The sequence below is a fragment of the Squalius cephalus genome (genome assembly GCF_949319135.1).
Source record: "Squalius cephalus genome assembly, chromosome: 24".
In the NCBI taxonomy this organism is placed as follows: domain Eukaryota; kingdom Metazoa; phylum Chordata; class Actinopteri; order Cypriniformes; family Leuciscidae; genus Squalius; species Squalius cephalus.
Genome location: NC_137145.1, coordinates 20,656,320 through 20,678,231, shown reverse-complemented (window position 1 = coordinate 20,678,231; position 21,912 = coordinate 20,656,320). Strand labels below are relative to the sequence as shown.

General features: G+C 37.6%; 1 protein-coding gene across 1 annotated transcript; it reads left to right on the top strand.

Annotated features, from left to right (window-relative positions):
- The first annotated feature begins 236 nt into the window (after positions 1–236).
- Positions 237–20,792, top strand: atp8b5b (ATPase phospholipid transporting 8B5b). The gene is made up of 28 exons (XM_079861685.1): positions 237–357; positions 3,531–3,608; positions 3,719–3,774; positions 5,880–5,993; positions 6,134–6,232; positions 6,336–6,397; positions 6,496–6,568; positions 7,907–7,977; positions 8,073–8,155; positions 8,351–8,509; positions 9,940–10,028; positions 10,122–10,315; positions 10,901–11,109; positions 11,195–11,238; positions 11,377–11,542; positions 12,962–13,150; positions 13,233–13,348; positions 13,427–13,591; positions 13,735–13,846; positions 14,013–14,118; positions 14,393–14,534; positions 14,663–14,846; positions 15,077–15,300; positions 17,330–17,413; positions 17,508–17,753; positions 18,572–18,710; positions 18,798–18,928; positions 20,409–20,792. The coding sequence occupies exons 2-28, from the start codon at positions 3,554–3,556 to the stop codon at positions 20,664–20,666; spliced, it is 3,570 nt and encodes a 1,189-aa protein (XP_079717811.1). The 5' UTR covers positions 237–357; positions 3,531–3,553; the 3' UTR covers positions 20,667–20,792.
- The last annotated feature ends 1,120 nt before the right edge of the window (positions 20,793–21,912 follow it).

The window sequence follows — 21,912 nt, the reverse complement described above, 5'->3', positions numbered from 1 at the left end:
TCCATCCCAGCAGAGTCCAAAGATCATCCTCTGTTTGCTTTCTGTCTGTCCCTGGACACGATACACTGTGCAATCCCTCCGTTTTCTTCAAGCATAACCAGTTGTCCAATCATTAACCCTTTGCATAGGAAACAACTGCAGCCGGTGGCTCCGCCCAGCCCTGAAAACCTCTTCCTGTTGTCAGGTTACACCCTTAACTTTCACCTGTACTCTAAGTAGGGGACTCGTTTGCAGTTGCATTATGGGAACTGTAGTGAGGTTCTGCGTGTCCTTTTCCACGCATGTTTATGGAGTGGTAGTTTACTCTGAAACGCTGCTGTTTCTCTAGGGATCTTGGATGGCAAACGTGTGACTCAGGTATGACACCCCTTTAGCTGGGGCAGCTTCATCAATTAATAGATGTTTAGTGAGTTTTTGAGAGAGTATGTTGATCTTGTAAGATTTTCTTTTTTAAGAAGGAAGGTTTTTCACTCTGAAAGTACAGTAAGTTACTTATTTACAGTAGCTAAAGGCACTTGCAGTGCAGTGTGCTTAGTTTAAAACATTATAACGAGTATGAATTTGTGTGTCAGTATAGACATAGAGAAGAATGTAGATTTGTCAAAAGCAAAGAGATAAGGTGGTGAGTTTTAAGCAGTCATTAAGGGTGTGTAATTTTCCTTGTTGACTCTTGAATATAGATGGTGAAGGGTCGAGTGTTTTCCTGCTGTCGAGGGGAAACCGGTCTCTAGACCAACGCCATTTACCGCCAACATTAGTTATGGTCATTGAACTGTTCCTTGTCAATGTGGCAAAATCGAGTCACTCTAATAGAATATAACAATTATAGATTGATATGGGGAAAAAACCCAGTTAATTAGTTAAACATAAGTAACCTTACCATAAAATCATATTTAAAAAGACAATACATGTGATTTAATGAAAAGTAACAAATAATTTGATTATACACACACACACACGCATATAGTGTGTGTGTGTGCGTGTGTGTGTGTGTTGGAGTGTTTTGTGCCATCACATTTGTTTTATTTACATAGTTTTTGTTATTATTTATGTGGATTGGAGGGTTTTGTGCTACATATACATTTTCTGTTTTTAGTGCATTTATTGTCATTCACACGTAACACTCTGTTCTTCATTGTAGTAATTTTACATGGCTGCTAAAAAGGCCTTTTTGAACTTAGTTATGTAATAATGTAGCCTTCCATTATGGTGGTAATTATATCTCAAAATATTAAGCAAATGATTTTAGCTTAAGTCTGTTTATTACCATATCATAAATGGTACAGTCTCGCAATACCCTTCCATAATGCCAGGAAACATTAACACTTATTATGTTAATGTTCTAGCAGCCACAGCTTCAAGTTTTTAATAACAAGTTTAACAACATATTATAATAATAATAATTTAATAATTGGGAACTTTATATTGCAGTGTCATTATTTTCTAATGTTATAGCATTTAATTTGATGACATGCATTAGAAAAATTATTTTTGAGAACCAACTGATGTTATGTTAAACCTATTTTGCTTGGAAATAAATTATTTTCATTTAAACGGTCGACCATTTTTGATTCTTCACAGCAATTCTTTACATGGGCGTTGGCGATGTGTTGACTTTTGAGCGATCATAATAATATTAGATTAGATAAAGAGTGAGACGAAGGTATGAGAGTTTGGTCTCAGGGTTCAGGGTTGTGAGTGATATACTCACAACACTATACAACACTTTTCACTAGTTTCAGATTGGCCAGTTTCATTTTTATTTCATACAGTATAGCCTTTTTCATATACAGTTTTTTTTATGTAATAATTTTCAGTCTTAGTTTTTGACATGTAGACAAAGGTATGATAGTCTAGAGGCATCTAATAGTAATTACAAAAAAAAAAAAAAAAAAAAAAAGGGGTTGTTTCACCCCATGTTTGGGTAAAATATGGAAAAATTCAACCATTAGGTTTAAGAATTCATTTAAAAAATGTAAACCAACGGTCCGGTTTGTCCATATTTGACCCAAGCTTGTGTTGAAACAACCCAGCATTTTAGAGTGTTATTTAAGATCAAGCTGAATGTCTCTGTGTGAACAAATGCTTACATCGATGAAAATGGCTGACAGGTTCATAATCTATGAGATCAGGAAGCACAGCGACAGTACATGTTATGTGGAGGCCTATATGTGTAAATACATGTTCCTCTCATCAATAACCTGCGCTGATAAGAGGAGAGCTGTAAAATACACTGAACTTTCTGTCAGTTTATCATTAACCACAGCTAGACACTAACAGAAAGATCATAATGCATTACGATGAGACTCTCTCCAACCTGCAGTTTGATTTTAATGTAGGTTTTGTTGGATGAGCTGTAACTTAAACTGACCACAATTCAGCTTTAAGACTAATGAACCCGAATTGTTTTACAGAAAACCTCTACAGACTGTTATAGAACAAACACATAAATATATGGTATTTATTCATTTTCAGGTGATTTTTTTCTTTTACTTAAATGAGGGCAAATTTTTCTTTTAACATAAATGCTTCAATTGAATAAATTATTAGAATAAAATGCATTTATAAATTCCTGCATCCCATGACACTAGACAAGCAGTTGGATAGATAGATTTTTTAATAATAATAATTGAATAATAAATTAAATAAAAAATTATTCAAATAAATTCTCAATTTAAACAATTATGGTGTCTGTTACCTATTAAATCAAATGGTAACACTTTACAACAAGGTCCCATTAGTTAATGCATTAACAATAAGCAATACATTTGTTAGCATATTTATTGATCATTGTTAATGTTAGTTATTGGTTCATTTGATAGATGTTAGCACCAGTCCATTATACTGGTGTAACAGACACAACTTTTCTTTTTAATAATGTATTAGTAAATATTGAAAATAACATTAACTAAGATGTATAAATTAGGGCTGTCAAAAGATTAATCGCGATTAATCGCATCCTAAATAAAAGTTCGTTTTTAATAATATATGTGTGTGTACTGTGTATAATTAAATTTGTATATATAAATACACACACATGCATGTATATATTTAAGAAAAATGTGTTATTTATATATATAAAAAATATATTTATATATAATATAAACTATATAAATATATATACAGTATATGTATGCAAATATTTCTTAAATATATACATGCATGTGTGTGTATTTATATATACAAAATAATTATACACAGTACACACACATATATTATGTAAACACAAACTTTTATTTTGGATGCGATTAATCGCGATTAATCTTTTGACAGCCCTAGTATAAATGCTTTAGAAGTATTTTTAATTCAAATTGTTGAATTGTTCAAAAGATCATGACAGATTAGATCATAGTACAATAAACATACCTCTACCGGCCCCTATATGTGAGATTATACAGCTATTTATTCTATAGAAGATTTTGAAGCAACTGATGTTTTGTAGTTTTCTTCATGTTTAATGTTTTTAAGAACTATTTAATGTATTATTATTGTTGTTAATGTGTTTTCATGGTTTGGTTTCTCTTTATCAGCGTGATGATTTGATCATAGAAACATGGGCTCTCTGCTGTCTGCGTGTGGAATTAACGTGAAGAAAAAGAAAGTAGAAGGTATATCATAACTACACTGAACACAACATTTGAAGCTTGAAATGAAACAACTCTCTAGTTTTTTTTCCCAATGTTTTAATGTTATTTATGTTTTTTTTTACTTACCTCAGAGGAGAGGCATTTGCGGGCTAATGACAGGGAATTCAACCTGTCGTTTAAGTATGCGGTGAGTAGCAATATATTTACTTTTTTTTAAAGTACCTCCATTATTCTATTTTAACGGTTCTTTTTTAAAATATTTTTTTGTTGTTGCTTTTTTTATGTTTACATGGATCTATTGTCAAAAATGTTCTCATAATGTAGATTGCAGAATCACCTCTTTTCTTACATGCATTGTCTGAAAGGGGTTCAATAAAGGATTCAGTTTCTCAGATGGTCCAGTCTGTTGTGATTGGTCTACTCTGCTCTGATTGGTCAGATGGTCCAATCTGTTGTGATTGGTCTACTCTGCTCTGATTGGTCAGATGGTCCAGTCTGTTGTGATTGGTCTACTCTGTTCTGATTGGTCAGATGGTCCAGTCTGTTGTGATTGGTCTACTCTGTTCTGATTGGTCAGATGGTCCAGTCTGTTGTGATTGGTCTACTCTGCTCTGATTGGTCAGATGGCCCAGTCTGTTGTGATTGGTCTACTCTGCTCTGATTGGTCAGATGGTCCAGTCTGTTGTGATTGGTCTACTCTGTTCTGATTGGTCAGAAGGTCCAGTCTGTTGTGATTGGTCTACTCTGTTCTGATTGGTCAGATGACCCATCTGTTGTGATTGGTCTATTCTGTTCTGATTGGTCAGAAGGTCCAGTCTGTTGTGATTGGTCTACTCTGTTCTGATTGGTCAGAAGGTCCAGCCTGTTGTGATTGGTCTGCTCTGCTCTGATTGGTCAGATGGCCCAGTCTGTTGTGATTGGTCTACTCTGTTCTGATTGGTCAGATGGCCCAGTCTGTTGTAATTGGTCTGCTCTGCTCTGATTGGTCAGATGGCCCAGTCTGTTGTGATTGGTCTACTCTGCTCTGATTGGTCAGATGGTCCAGTCTGTTGTGATTGGTCTACTCTGCTCTGATTGGTCAGACGACCCAGTCTGTTGTGATTGGTCTACTCTGCCCTGATTGGTCAGACGGCCCAGTCTGTTGTGATTGGTCTACTCTGTTCTGATTGGTCAGACGGCCCAGTCTGTTGTGATTGGTCTACTCTGCCCTGATTGGTCAGACGGCCCAGTCTGTTGTGATTGGTCTACTCTGCCCTGATTGGTCAGACGGCCCAGTCTGTTGTGATTGGTCTACTCTGTTCTGATTGGTCAGAAGGTCCAGCCTGTTGTAATTGGTCTACTCTGCTCTGATTGGTCAGATGGCCTAGTCCACAGGTGTCAAACTCAGTTCCTGGAGGGCCACAACCCTACAGAGTTTTTTTCCAACCCTGCTTCAACGCACACACACCTGCAGTTTTCAAATAAGCCTGAAGGACTTGATTAGCTGGATCAGGTGTGTTTAATTAGGGTTAAAGCGAAACTCTGCAGGGCTGTGGCCCTCCAGGAACTGAGTTTGACACCCCTGGCCTAGTCTGTTGTGATTGGTCTACTCTGTTCTGATTGGTCAGAAGGTCCAGTCTGTTGTGATTGGTCTACTCTGCTCTGATTGGTCAGACGGCCCAGTCTGTTGTGATTGGTTACTCTGTTCTGATTGGTCAGAAGGTCCAGCCTGTTGTGATTGATCTACTCTGTTCTGATTCGTCAGATGGCTCAGTCTGTTGTGATTGGTCCACCGCTTACCATGCGTGTCGAAACCGAAAGGCCCATTTCCTCTGCACTTGATACATAATGAGACGAACAATAATGATGGTGTCAGTTTTACCATATCAGTTCCTCATCTTTTGGAAGTGCATCAAAGTGGATCCGCTTTCGCAGCACAGAAAAGTGTCTTCTCAACTTGTCAATAACAGGAACCAAAATCTTCCAGTCTCAGCTACAATTACAGAGTTTGAGGGTCAAAGTAGACATTGTCCGCAGGAACAATGCAAATTTGTTACAAACCTACATAGGTTTGAGGAGGAAGTAAGACTGGAATTACAGACGACTTGTTTCAGGCAGTTCAGAATAAGTTCTTTCATTTAGGAGACAATTACTCCATTTATCTCCATTTATTACTCCAATTACTCCATTTATCTTATTAAATTTTGCAGACCTTTTCACAAACAGCTTTATTACACACTGCATGAAAAGTAATATCCGAAAACATATAATAGGAGTTCTTTAAAAAAAAAATTCTTATGTGTGTCCTTACAGAACAATGCCATCAAGACCTCCAAGTACAACGTCTTCACTTTCCTCCCTCTCAATCTGTTTGAGCAGTTTCAGAGACTGGCCAATGCCTACTTCGTCTTTCTTCTCATCTTACAGGTAACTAGTCAAATAGATCTTTACTAGATTACCTCATTATTATCTTAAAATTTTGCTCTGAAATTACAAAAGTATATTTAAAGAAAATAATAAGTTTTATAAAATGAGAGGAATTCTAACATACTGTTTGTGTTGGACAGCTGATTCCTCAAATCTCGTCTCTGTCCTGGTTCACTACTGTAGTTCCACTGCTGCTGGTGCTGTCTATAACTCTAGCCAAAGATCTCTCTGACGACATTGTGAGTCTACTTCCTGTCCATGTCCAATACTGACAATAATGTGACTGTCCGCTCATATTTGTCTCTCTGTTGCCTTGTGTTTTATGTTCACCCTACAACACAGACCAGACACAAGAACGACAATCATGTGAACAACAGGAAAGTGGACGTGCTTATTGATGGAGAGTAAGTGTTCAACCTCTGTATATATGATGTTACTTTTTTTCAAAAAGTATTTTCCAAAATGAATATGGTGGTGAATAAAAGCTCATGTTCTCAAACAGGTTGAAAAGTGAAAAATGGATGAATGTTCAAGTGGGCGACATTATAAAGCTGGAAAACAATGAGTTTGTCACAGTAAGTTCAGTATTGATATTAAACGCTACTTTTATTAAAAAAAAAAAATTGGGGGGAGAAATTATGGTTAACAACTAGCTGGTGGGTGATATAGCCAGAACAGTGTTGTTATTGTTAACCACAACTATTAAAAATAGTTTTCATTGAAATGCATCTGAAACAGAATATTAGATGAAAAGTTTAAAACTTAAGAAACTAAAACAAAATTTGGAAATGTTACATTGGCAGCTAACAAGTTGAAGTATTAAAATGACTAAAACTATAAATAATGACTAAAGCACATAACAAAATTACTAAAACTAAAATTTAAATAAAAACTATATATATATATATATATATATATATATATATATATATATATATATATATATATATATATATATATATATATATATATAAATTAAAGCAAAATATTAATAAATACTATAATAGTATATAAATAATACTAAAATAACACTGTGCCAGAACTCTTCTCCAAAGAACTTAGCAAAAAATAAATAATTATAATATAATATAATATAATATAATATAATATAATATAATATAATATAATATAATATAATATAATATAATATAATATAATATAATTTAATAACTACTGGATTCTTGCTATTATTTTACCAAAATTTTTAATTCATAGTTTTCAGTCATGTGACTGGAGGGCAAAACATCCTTAGAACTGCAGCAAAGGCCTGTCAGTTTCATTTCATCTCATCTTTTCATAGCCATCTCAAAAGAAGAAAAACAAAAATATCTGAACAAACTGCATGTTTTGGGCACTTGTGATCCATATACAGCACCTGCTGCACTATTTCAATCACTAAAAACAGTGAGACGTTCTAAAACACATAACATGAGTAACACTTAAAACTTAATGTACTAAAACCGTGAAGGTAAAAGATCAAATTCAGTATACACCTTATTGATAATTTATACTATTTGCGAGCAGATGAGCCCAGAATATGAAAGCAAAGCGCTAAACAGTTCAGCGTTTTCTATGGAATAAAACGATTAATGAGAAACTGCGCATTGTGTTTATATTCTGGGTTCATCTGCTTGCATACGTAGTATGCATCATCAGTAAGGTGTATATTGAATTTGGTCTTTCTTACAACATTAGTACTTAGTACAAACCTGGTAAAAATGACTGGTGGAGGAAAATGGAGGAAAGCCTTGTTTTGCCCTCCAGGTGAGCGTTCCTATGATGCTGAAGTCCGGTGAAAACTATGAATTGCCAACATTTGTACAGTGCAAAAAACATGATTAATTATTTTATAAGTCATTATTTCTTTGTAAGCAACTTAAAAAAGTAACTTGCCTGTTTTTCCTGTGCTCTAGGCTGATCTGTTGTTGCTCTCTAGTAGTGAACCTCTCAACCTCGTCTACATTGAGACGGCTGAGCTGGACGGGTCAGTAGCTCAGCATGTGCATGTAAACATGGACTTCATCTGTAATAACTGTGTACCAGAGCCATCATCTGTCTCTCTTTCCCTGTCTTTCACAGAGAGACGAACCTGAAGGTGAAACAAGCTCTGACAATCACAGGAGACCTGGGCAATGACATCCAGAAACTAGCAGCATTCAATGGTGAGTGACACTTATACAGTAACTGCATGATATCAGGTTGCTAGGTATTGCTAAGTGGTTTATACTGTCTAGAATCACATTCATGTTTATAAATTCAGGGCTCAAATTTTGTATTCAGCATATCTTACTATATTTAGACTGAACGTGTCCCTGTTTGGTGTCTGCATATTAAATGTATAATGCTGTATGTCTCAGGTGAGATGCGCTGTGATCCTCCAAACAACCGTCTGGATAAGTTCACAGGAACTCTGACGGTGGGAGGAGAGATGTTTTCCGTGGATAATGAGAGGATTCTGCTCAGAGGATGTACTCTCAGAAACACAGAGTGGTGCTTCGGCCTGGTGGTGTTTGGAGGTGCGGAATCATACTGAAAATGGACGTATTATGCTTATATTAAAAGAGCCTGTTTACTAAACGGGACAAATTAGAGTGAAATTGCAATCCCATAAAAGTGCCAATGGGAGTGGAAAGTTCTGCTGGTGATTTTCTGACAATGTGCATATTAAAGAACACAGATGCCGCCGCTCATTTCCATTATGACTAACGCAATCTACCAAGAGCAACAATAACTTTTTCCTCTGGCATGCCAAATTAATGTTCTCCCTTCTATCACGCTCAATCTGTTCTCTGTCATGCCTCCTCCTACAGCAACGTTAATGCTCTGTTTAAGTTCATAGCATCAAATATCATAGCATACATGAATATTTTGCCAATTCGCCATTATTACATATTCGGGTCTTTAGCAACCCGGTTCTATATCTAACACGGATGGATCTATACCAGTCGCTATAATATAGAACTCTCCTAATATTAGCGTAACAATTACAGAAGAATAAAATAAAGCATATTTTGTTATCTTTTGGAGCTTTGTTGGGTTCATTTTGAGCAGATGTTTTATACCATCATCACTGTCCTCGTCAGAGCTCATTTCCCAGCATTTGGCTCATATTCGCGATCTCAAACATATTCTAAAAACTATCTTTTTCAACATCTTCAAAATCAGTTTTTGATTGGTGACAGCTTCTTCACCAGATCCACCATCAAGTGACTGACACTAATATATGATTGCGTTCAGTAAATCACTGAGCCATTTCAAGTTTTGCTGATGATACTTCCTCTTCTTTTGTTTTATGCCAGCGGTAACTATGAGTGAAACATCACTTTCAGACATTGGCAGTTTGTAGAATAAAGGTTAATTGCACTCAAAGATTCAATTATTGTTGTGCAGAAAAATATATATACTTACACTGTTACACACCTCAAGTCATTAGCGAACCGATACAATGATACAAATTTTACAAAAAAAAATTAATGGGAAACCAGGCATTCTTTTATATTTTTTTATAATATTGCTTATAATGAATTGATTGAGGTATACTAAGAAGGTTGATGTCTAACTGAATGAGGAGGAGGAGGGTAGTGAATGACGTCCCTGGTCACTAGATCCCAGGCATGCGTTTAAGGGTTGAGACATGCTTTTTTGGGGTGTTAAAATGATGCACAAAATACCCAGTAAATTGACTACTGCAAACATAAATCACATAGCATGATTTATTTAAATACTAAAGAAATAACTAATTAAGGAAACTCCTACATATACAGTAAGGTCAGCCACATGTCTGCGCCTTTTCATTGCTAATTTTTCACTGCGTGTCTTTAGTAAATCCTGACTGTAGTTCTTAAACCCCAAAACTGTGTTTGCACTGGAGCAAGCTGTAAGTAAATCTGGCCCAACGTGTCTCAGATTTGAATACAGTTTAACAGCTCTGTTCAAATCTGGTTAGGTCCTGACACAAAGCTCATGCAGAACTCTGGCAAATCCATCTTCAAGAGAACCAGCATTGATCGTCTCATGAATGTCCTGGTGATATTTGTGAGTAGATTCATGTAAATATCTTTAGAACTATCTTTGGTCTATGTTTGTGAGTGATGTTTCATTTCAAATCTTGTTCATTTTGTTTGTTAGATTTTTGGTTTTCTGGCCTTCATGTGCACCATCTTGTCTATTGGGAATGCAATTTGGGAATACCAGGAAGGGAATTCCTTCATTGTCTTCCTCCCCAGGGCTGATGGGGCGAATGCATCTCTCTCAGCATTTCTCACCTTCTGGTCCTACGTCATCATCCTCAACACTGTAGTGCCCATCTCTCTCTATGTCAGGTCAGAACTCAATTTATATTTAATGAAAATGATATGATTATTTGCATGCATATTACATATCTTCAATACATTATGTTAAAACATTTGCAAATGTCCTCTACTTCATTAAAATGACATAAAGTGAGGTAAAAATGTCTGAGACCTCATAAAAATATTTTTGAAATGATACAAATTATTTTTATTTATACAATTTTGTTAAAATTTAAAACAAAATAAGTTATGATGCAAAATGAAGGGATATTTAATGACTACCAAGTACATTGAAAAATTCTGAAATTCATGTAAATCTTTTAGTTAAATCTTTCATGATTATGCTGATATGATTAGTAATGAAAGAAAATATGAAATTATAAACATTATATTTGGTGACCTTAACTACTATGCTTAACAATTTTACACCACATACGTATTACTATATGTCTATACACGTTAGTGCATTATACGCACATTTAAAGTACTTGCATTTAGTTATGTGTAGTATCATTTGTAACTCTAACCCCTATAATCCTAAACCTAACCATATTTCATACTTATTAACTGACAAGCATAAATTGATACTATTGATCTTTTTTTCCCTGTCAATAGTGTTGAGATCCTTCGTCTAGGGAACAGCTATTTCATTGATTGGGACCGTAAGATGTATTACGTCAAGAGTGACACACCAGCCCAGGCCAGGACGACCACTCTTAATGAGGAGCTGGGTCAGATCAAATATATCTTCTCTGATAAGACGGGAACCTTGACCCAGAACATCATGACCTTCAACATGTGCTCCATCAATGGAAAATCATATGGTAAGAGCTCAAAGAGTTGTCATATAGCATGTAACAATTTCAACTACAAGGTATACAGTAATTCACCTGTTTTTACATTCCTCAGGTGAGGTTTTGGACTTTGCAGGGCAGAGGGTTGAAGTCACTGAGGTTAGTGGTTCCAAAATTGACAATATATATTTCTCATAAATATTCACTTGAGTAAAAAGTGATTCTAGTGATTACCCTAAGAATAAGAACAAATCTCTTTTCCTTACTCATTCTTTCCCTTTTCTTCCTCATTTATAGAAGACAGAAAAGGTTGATTTCTCCTGGAACTCTCTTGCCGACCCAAAGTTCTATTTCCATGACCATAAGCTGGTGGAAGCGGTGAAGTTGGGCTCTCCAGAGGTCCGGGCCTTCTTCCGTCTGCTGGCGCTCTGCCACACTGTCATGCCTGAGGAAAAAACAGAAGGTGAGAGCCATCTAGTGCATGCTCTACAGCACTATTAGCTATTCACAATGCATTCTCACATATTTATACACAGATTGCATTCATTTTGAATGCATTGTTTTAAATATACAGGGGTTGGACAATGAAACTGAAACACCTGGTTTTAGACCACAATAATTTATTAGTATGGTGTAAAGTCTCCATTTGTGACCAATACAGCATCAATTCATCTTGAGAATGACAGATAAGTCCTTTCATTTTGAACCATTCGTCTTCCAGAATAGTGGCCAGGTCACTATGATGCTGATGGAGGAAAATGTTTTCTGACTTGCTCCTCCAAAATACTCCAAAGTGGCTCAAACATATTTAGATCTGGTGAGAGTGCAGGCCATGGGAGATGTTCAACTTCACTTTCATGTTCATCAAACCATTCTGTCACAAGTCTTGCTGTATGTGTTGGTGCATTATCATGCTGTTACACGGCACCTTCTTCAGGGTACAATGCTTGAATTAGGTGCACATGGTCCTCCAGAAAGGTTCGGTCGGTCTTGGCAGTGTCATGTCCATGAAGCATTGTAGGGAATGCCATGATATTGCAGTCCAAAGCATCATTGATCCACCCCGTGCTTCACTCTAAGTAACAGTCTGGGTTTTAAGCTTTTTTGGGCTTTCTCCACATCATAACTCCCGCAGATGTGGGATAGACAGTGAAGCTGGACTCATCAGAGAACAATAGGTTTCACATTGTCCACAGCCCAAGATTTGCAATGTTGGCACCAATGAAACTGAAATTTGGCATTGGCACGAGTGACCAAAGGTTTGGTGATAGCAGCCCGACCATGATTACAGTTTTGATCTGGTTTAGTACCTATACATCCCTTTCAGACAGCTTCCTCTTGTGTCGACAGTTACCCCTGTTGGATGTGGTTCGTCCACCACAAAGAGTTGCTGTCCTGGTCACAGATGAGCCAGCAAGACATGCACCAACAATTTGTCCTCTTTTGAACTCTGATATGTCTCCCATTATGCTGTGTGGATTGCAATATTTTATGTGCAGCTGTGCTAATTCAACCTTCACACTCAGCTCTTACTGATGGAATGTAAAATCAGTGAAGATTGGCCACGCATATATAGGCATGGAGCCTCCAACACTATAATGGCCAGTGTTTCAGTTTCATTGTCCAACCCCTGTATTGTCTGTATTAATGTTGCAACAATTTATAAATGCATCTGACAATGAAATTTGTATCCATCAATTATGAAAATGAATAATGAAATAGAATCATTATAATAACAAAATGTATAGTACATTTCTTAAGAAACAATTATTGAATTTCATGTCCATCCATCCAAATTCAAATGAAATTGGGACCAAATTTTAGATTATTTATTTTGAATAATATATAAAGACTGGCATTTGAACTCTCTCTTTCTCCACAGGAGAGCTATTTTACCAGGCTCAGTCTCCAGATGAGGGGGCTCTGGTCACTGCAGCAAGGAATTTTGGCTTTGTGTTTCGTTCTCGTACCCCAGAGACCATCTCTGTGGTGGAGATGGGAGTTCCCACCACCTACGAGCTACTGGCAGTGCTGGACTTCAACAACGTTCGCAAGAGGATGTCTGTTATAGGTGAGACTTAGAGATTTGGAGTTACTGCAAAACACTCTGAATCTCCATTACAATATCGTCTAGTATATGTGTGTTTCTTCAGTTCGTAATCCAGAGGGCAAGCTGACACTGTACTGTAAGGGAGCCGACACTATTATCTTCGAGAGGCTGCATCCATCGTCCACCAAACTCATGGAGGTCACCACAGAACACCTTAACGTGAGTTACATTTGTGTTTCCATGAGACTGTGCTGAGTGTCTGTGTAAGATACTCACGTTTGACTAACACAATCCCAGGAATATGCTGGAGAGGGTCTGAGGACACTGGCTTTGGCCTATAAGGACTTAGATGAAGACAAATTTGAGGAATGGAGAGAGCGACATCATGAGGCCAGCACGTCAATGGATGACCGCGAGGAAAAACTGGATGCTATTTATGAAGAGATCGAGAAGGATTTGCTGGTAAAATCACCATCACACATAATGCTAAAGCGTTGTAAGGTTGTTTGCTTCTCTAGATGTCCCTCCTTCAATGTAAGCCAATGGGATTTCTCTTATTTCTGAGTATTTATTCTTTCATAAAGTATGTTTATATGTGCGTTCAGCTCCTTGGTGCTTCTGCAGTTGAGGATAAACTTCAAGATGGCGTGCCTCAGACCATTGAGCAACTCGCCAAAGCTGACATCAAAATCTGGGTGCTGACGGGAGACAAACAGGGTGAGTTAACTTGTTTATTTACCACAAATTTAGCTTTTAATAATGGACTTTTAAACTTCTCAAAAGACCAGCTTATTCCACGCTGGTTTGGTGCTGGTCTAGTTAATGTTTCCAGTCGCTCATTATGCAAATTATGCATTATGCAAACCATTGCAATGTCCCACAGAGACGGCTGAGAACATTGGTTACTCTTGTAATATGCTCAGAGAGGAAATGAAAGAGATCTTCATTGTGGCCACCAACACAGCAGAAGAAGTGCGACAGGAGCTTGTGTGAGTTTCATCTCTCTATCTCTAAACCAGGGGTGTCCAATCCTGCTCCTGGAGGGCCACTGTCCTGCAGAGTTCAGCTCCAACTCCAATTAAACACACCTGAACCAGCTAATCAAGCTCTTACTAGACATTCTAGAAAGGCAGATGAGTTGAGGCAAGTTGGAGCTAAACTCTGCAGGACAGTGGCCCTCCATGACTGGGTTTGGACACCCCTGCGCTAAACCATTTCAAATGGATCACATTTGAAATTAAGTGATCCATACTCTATGTTCAGGAATGCCAGGAAAAAAATGTCACCAGAATCAGGGGATGAGCCACCCATTGAGAAGAGCAGATTTCTGGGTAAAAAATCTCAGGTGGTTGAAGACGAGAAGGTTGATGGTGATTACGGACTGGTAATTAACGGCCACAGTCTGGTAAGAGAATCTAACCTTGGTTTATTAATCGAAAAGAGGATCCATAACTCATAAGTTCAATAAAACACAACAGTTGATTGGTAGAAACTTTTTTTAAATCTTTGTGTATCCCAATATTCTGTGCCCAGGCGTTTGCTCTGCAGAAGGACATGGAGTTGGAGCTCTTGAGGACCGCATGTATGTGCCAAGCGGTCATCTGTTGCAGGGTTACCCCTCTTCAGAAAGCTCAAGTGGTGGAACTTGTCAAGAAGCACAAGAAAGCTGTGACTCTAGCTATTGGAGATGGAGCCAATGACGTCAGCATGATCAAAAGTGAGTGTTTCTCACAAAGAGAGATGGCATGAGTGTGAAAGACACAAAAAGTAATCTTGCAAGAGTACGATTATATGCGCTCATAAGAAACAATGGATCAGTGACAAAACTGGAAATGTTACAACATAAACAGTATATGTATAAACTTAAGACTAGTATGCTAAAATCGCTTACCAGCCTTGTCTATTTAAAAACATTTACAATCTTTCAACTCCTCATGACCTCAATAGCTGCCCATATTGGCGTTGGCATTAGTGGTCAGGAGGGCATGCAGGCGGTTCTCTCCAGTGACTTCTCCTTCGCCCAGTTCCGTTACCTCCAGCGCCTCCTGTTGGTACACGGCCGCTGGTCCTATCTGCGCATGTGTAAGTTCCTGCGCTACTTCTTCTACAAGAACTTCACTTTCACATTCGTCCACTTCTGGTACGGCTTCTTCTGCGGCTTCTCTGCACAGGTGAGATGGAAATCTTTAAAATTATATCACATGAATTTGGTTGTACTACAGTTAGAGATACAGTAGATGATGTTTCATCACTTTGAGATTATTGACACAACGGTGCCGAAATGTACACTCTTCCTACCATTCGTTCCAAAATCTACCGATTTTTTTGTGAATATTGAGTTTAATTTCAGTTCAGCAATTCTGTGTACTTTGATAACTTTAAATTATATTGTATACTGTACAGTCCAAGCGAAATGCTTATTTTAAATTTGTTTCTAATTGAATACATTAAAGGGCACCTATTATGACTCTTTTCACAAGATGTAAAATAAGTCTCTGATGTCCCCAGTGTATGTATGTGAAGTTTTAGCTTAAAATACCCAACAGATCATTTTTACAGCATGTTTAAATTGTCATTTTTTGGGGCTCAGAAAAACGTGCTGTTTTAGTGTGTATCCCTTTAAATGCAAATTAACTGCTGCTGCATGGCCCAGGGGGCGGAGCCTCACGAGCTTGCGCTCAGAAGAACAATCTCAACAGAAACTCTCAGTTGCTGTGTTCATTTCGACTCGGAGTTGGACAATAATGCCCACAGAGCCAGAGAATATATGCTGTATAGAGATAGAACAGGTATAGTTTAGTTTAATTATGGTTATAATTTATTTGTCATCTACTTTTATCCACTATTAATACAAGCTTGGTGTAGCAAACCCCGTCCGAATGATGACCAAAATATACTGATGAGTTTAATGAAGTTTATTGTACATCACACAAAAGATGAGCGTTAGTTTTACTCCAGAGAATCACAGTAAGAGCTGAATAAACACAGTATAAGATGTGAGCATTAAAGTCTTATCCATAAACTCTCTCTCTCTCCCTTTCATTATCAACAACATACACAGCGAAGTACACAAAACACTCGTTACAACTAACAGTAAACAAATATATGCACACCTTTTCAGTGGGTGCTAAATAAACTGTTAAACCTTATATCCGTAAAACGACTCGATGAGCTGTCATAAAGAGCACGCTCTCACTTTCATTTCTGCCGTGATCAGTAACGTTAGTCCTGTCGCTCTGGAGACTGTAAGCTGGATCCAGTAGCACCTCAATGCAGTACACGAGATCCGGGGGGCGGAGTTGGATCCAGATATAAGGGGTGGAGATTGGTAGGTTTAGGGGTGGGTTTAGGGATTAAGGGGTGGAGATGGGTAGGTTTAGGGATCAGGGGGTGGAGATGGGTAGGTTTAGGTATATGTAAGGTGGGAGGAGTCGGATCTGGATCCGACTCCTCCCCGTGGATTTCATGTTCCTCAGTGAGGACCATCTCGCTGGATCACAAACAGTACAGATCCATCCTCGAGTAACAACGAGAGTAAATGAAGACTGCTATGTTCATTCTTACATCCAACAACAACACACCTCAATCGCTTAGGAGACATTCTTGTCTACAGCTGCTCAAGCGTCGAACAATGGCGGACTCTGTGTCCAGCTCACTCAGGGCGGGTTTATGCTCAAACTGCAGTGTCAATCAACCGTCGTGGGAGGGGCCTGTGCAATTCTACGTCACATTGCACCGAATCTGAGAACAGCTCATTCTGAGACAGTGCTTATGATTTATTGAGATTGTAAAAAAACCACTGGGTGGATTTTTATCATTCTAGGGTGGTTATGCTCACACACTGCCAACACACATTTATGTTCAAACACCATGTAAAAGTGAATTTTGCATAATAGGTGCCCTTTAAATTACATTAACATTTATATTACATTTACATTTCTAAAATGTGTTTATTTTATAATTAAGTTAATTTAAGTTAAAATAATTATAAATGATAGATTATAATACTACATATGTATAAAATTATACATATAATAATTATGAAAATTTTAAAAATAATTCATTATAATACAAATAAAATAAATTTACATTATCAGCAAAACAATCTGAGTGAAAGTGTGAATTGAAAAATTAATTCCATGAATTTCAGAATATTGTAGCATACATTCTATTTTTGTGTGTGTTCTGCTCTTTCCGTAGACTGTGTATGATGAGTGGTTCATTACGCTCTACAACCTGGTGTATACGGCTTTACCTGTTATTGGACTCAGTCTCTTTGATCAAGTATGTCATCATAAAGTATATCAATATACCCCACCCCTGGATTAGCATGCTACATTGAAAGTAAATTCATTCATGAACATGTGTGCGTGTGCAGGACGTAAATGACCGCTGGAGTTTCCAGTACCCCCAGCTGTACGCTCCGGGACAGCTGAACCAGTATTTCAGTAAGATGGCCTTCGCGAGGATCCTGCTGCACAGCTGCTACAGCTCACTCATCCTCTTCTTCGTCCCTTGGGCAGCCATGTGCGACACCGTCAGAGATGATGGCAAAGACATTGCAGATTATCAGTCCTTCGCCCTGCTGGCGCAGACCTGCCTGCTTATTGCCGTCAGTGTGCAGGTAAATTCTCATTCAACACTATACAAAGAACAAAATTAACGCATATTCATGTCTTATACTCCAAAGTTTGATCGATGAAAAAACTAATCGTTGCACTTTTTAGCAATGCATTGCATCACTCAGTTCATATTGGACACATACTGTATAGTGACCCCAACATTATTTGCTCATTTTTGGTAACCTAACAATTACTTTTTGTGAAATGTTTTACTAAAAAATGTGTTTGTATTGTATTTCATACATTTTTTTTAGTGTGGCTTGAGCATCCAAATAGTTTTAAGGTCACTGTACTGTATACACTACCATTCAAAAGTTTGCGGATCGATTTTAGATGTTTTTGAGAGTTCTAAATTGCTCAACAAGGCTGCATTTATTTATATTTTAATCAAAAATACAATACAAAATTGTGAAATATTATTGCAATTTAAAATAACTGTTTTCTATTCTATTAAATAATATAATTTATTCCTGTGATCAAAGCTGAATTTTCAGCATAATTCAGTGTTGTGTTGCATGATCCTTCAGAAATCATTCTAATATGCTGATTTGCTGCTCAAGAAAAATCACTGTTGAACACAGTTGTGCTGCTTAATATTTTTGTGGAAACCGACCATGATACATTTTTCTTTGAAGAGTAGAAAGTTCAAAGGTGCATTTTGTGAAATAGAAATGTTTTGTAACATTATAAACATCTTTACTGTTACTTTTAATCAATTTAATGCATCCTTGCTAAATAAAAGTATTAATTTGACCCCAAATGTAGAATGGTAGTGTACATGTTCTCATGTATATAAACACCGTGTTTATGTGTGTTTAAGCTGGGTTTGGAAACGTACTATTGGACAGCAGTGAATCATTTCTTCCTGTGGGGCAGTCTGTCTGTGTATTTTGCCGTCACCTTCACCATGTACAGCAACGGCATGTACTTGATCTTCACGTCTTTTGTTCCTTTCATTGGTGAGTGTCCCTCACTCCTAAACACATCTGCTTATCCTGCTGTTTGTGTGCGTTTTAAACGGCTCCAAATGACTCAATCTTCCTCAGGCACTGCAAGAAACTCCCTAAACCAGCCGAACGTGTGGCTGACCATCTTTCTGACCACCATATTGTGCTCTCTGCCTGTGGTGGCAAAAAGGTTCCTCTTCATCCAACTCAAGCCCAGTATCAATGACAAGGTGGGTGATTCAACCAGTTCCTTCAGTGATACAATTTATCGTTGTACTCGATACCATAATGCGAGAGGGCTCATGGGCTCTAAAACAATTGGCGGTTCGAAAAGACCCTCTCTCTTCAGTTATTGTTGTTACATCCGACAAGCCATGGCTCTCTCACGCCACACATCATGTTCTCATCGTGGAGCAGAGAGGACACTGACAACACGCTGACAGACAGGACAGAGCAGGTCACTTTTGATATGAAACAAAGTCTCAAATTTTGTAATTTTTACAAGAAATGTAATCAATAAATACCGTTCTGTCTCTTTAATGTGTAGTGACAGATCGCTGTAGGAACTCGGTTAAAGCTGCTCATGAATGGATCATCTCTTCCTTCTAGTTAATTTATAGCATCAAATGTTGTTTGGAGGGAATGTTGTTTCAACCACGGAAAGACATAAGTACACACCGTTTTTCAAGTTCAAGTCCATCAACGTTAATCTACTAGCTCTCCTGCCTGCTTTTTCGGACAAAATGGCGGATTTGGCGGATAGCGGATTACGATTGGTTGGATCGCCTGTCAATCAAACTCCCGGCGAAGGGTGAATTGGACTCAAGACCTCATCTGGTCTTAGTCTTGACTACAACATTGCAATATATGAACCTAAGAGACATGAAATTAAATTGGTTTTTCCATAAGAGTACTGTGTGATGGCTTGAATTTCGGTGTGGATTGCGCATTATTTTACTAATTCCCGTAGATGTTGTGCTCACACCAAAAATGCATGCACATAAAGCTGCCTCTAAGTACTAAATTTAGTTGTTTTTTTCGCTGCTTATTGCACTTAGACAAATACACACAAAATAATGTCAAAATGCCCGTCTCACGTAAACACAGTCAGTTATGTTTTAAGTGAATGTAAACAGCTGAGAAATAAAACACACGTGTGACCGTATAATGGATCCATGCATCAGGTCTTAAAGTGACAGCAGCCTAATTATAATAAAATAATTAATTATGCCAAATTATGAGATGATTTAACAAATATCTATTTGGCAGTTTTCCCCCTATGGTATCGATGTCAAAATTGTGGCCAGTGAAAACGTTGAGTGGCCAGTAACTACAGTGGCTGGTGAGCAAAAAAGTTAATGTCAAGCCCTGATGTTTAAAATTTAAAGTAGTTCTGTTCTAAAAGCACATTCAGACTCTCTCAGGTAATGCGTCAGTACTCAGTACAGGATGACAATGTGAGATCTTCCTCCCTTTATGAGCAGAACGCGTGTGTAGAGTGAGTCAGAGCTGTGGGATGCAGTGGCATGGCGGCTTCATGCTGAGGCGTAATGTCAGGGTTATTTCTGGAATCCACAATCAGTGGGGTCATAAACTCATGAGCAGGAATCATTCATTTTTTTCCTTCTTCCTGCTTCTTCATTACTAATGATATTCTTTCCTTTCCACTCTCTGTATATTTTCTTCTTATATCTGTCTTCCGCTCTACAGGTGCGACACAAAGTCAGACAGGCCGAAGCTGTCCCTGCGCCGCTGCCTCGCAAATTCCCCCGGAGACGAATCAGCACACGGCGATCTGGTTATGCTTTCTCTCATGCCCGTGGTTATGGAGACCTTGTCACCTCTGGACGCTTCCTGCGTATCCCAGTTAAGACCAGACCGGCTCTTTTCTCACACAGTGAGACACCGGTGGCTGACAGCATACCCCAGACGTATCGAACCATATTCGAGGAGACTCAGAGCCCCTAAAGGCCCTTATTCTATTGTATATTTACTGTGACTTACAGTCAAGCTTCAGCAAGTTTTAAGATTGCATAATAAAGGAGTATTTGGAGAAGTATTAGCAGGGCTTAAAAATATTTCACATAGGAATAAGTGAGATGAAGTGAAGCTGTGAAGCTTTGAATAAGTAAGATGCTGTTTTTAGCTGTGATTATTTGCTGAAAATTATGTCATAAAACTTGCACTTACCACAACACTTACGCACACAGAAACACTTCAAATCACCTATATGGTTCCTATTAAGACCAGAGGACATGAAAATATATATTTTAATTCATTTTTAGGACATTAGAACTTTGCTGTTCTTGTTATCTTGCTGTTAGTCTGTCCACACATAAAAAGGCTTAGAGATTATTCAAAAAGAGCTTCATACAAGCAGATTTCAAGTGCTATAATTGTGTATGACAATTTTGTAGATGTTTTGTATGTTTCTTTTTTGTTGTTTTTTAATATTAATATTTGAAATGGTCTCCAAAATGCATTGATTTGACATTCTACTTTATCATGTTTTATACAAAGATGCACATGTGCCTTGATTAGTGATATACAATAAACTTTAAGAAAATACTTTTGTATTTTTATTGTATTTGTCTGATTGTTTTATTTACCAAGAATCAAATAAAATCTATGTTATTAGTATATTGTAGTAATAAATGCACAGTACTGAGATCAATGCATTTATGGAACAAAACATTTTAAGCAATTAATTCAAATTCATTGAAGTGTAAGTAAAAGTGACATGTGTAGGCCAAGTATGGTAACCAATACTCGGAATTTGTCCTCTGCATTTAAGCCATCCAAGTTAGTGCACACACATTAGGAATAGTGAGTAGGGAACACACACACACACACACACTCACACACACTGCAAACCATGGATACACAAACCCAGTGCAGTGGGCAGCCATTTTTACTGTGGCGTCCAGGAAGTGATTGTGGGTTAGGTGCCTTGCGCACCTCAAGTCAATTGAGTTAATATATTGACTTAATTTTAAGTCTTTAACTACTATATAATAACATTTAAACATCTGATACAATGCACTTATTGAGTCCACACATGTTTTTACATTGTACTTAATGCATACAGCTGTAACGCCTGTAATGACATCTATAATTACACTATTGACCTTTCCCTTACACCTTAACCCATCCTTAAGCCTACTCGTATCACCAAACCCATCCTAACCATACCAGTATCCTACATGTTTTGTAG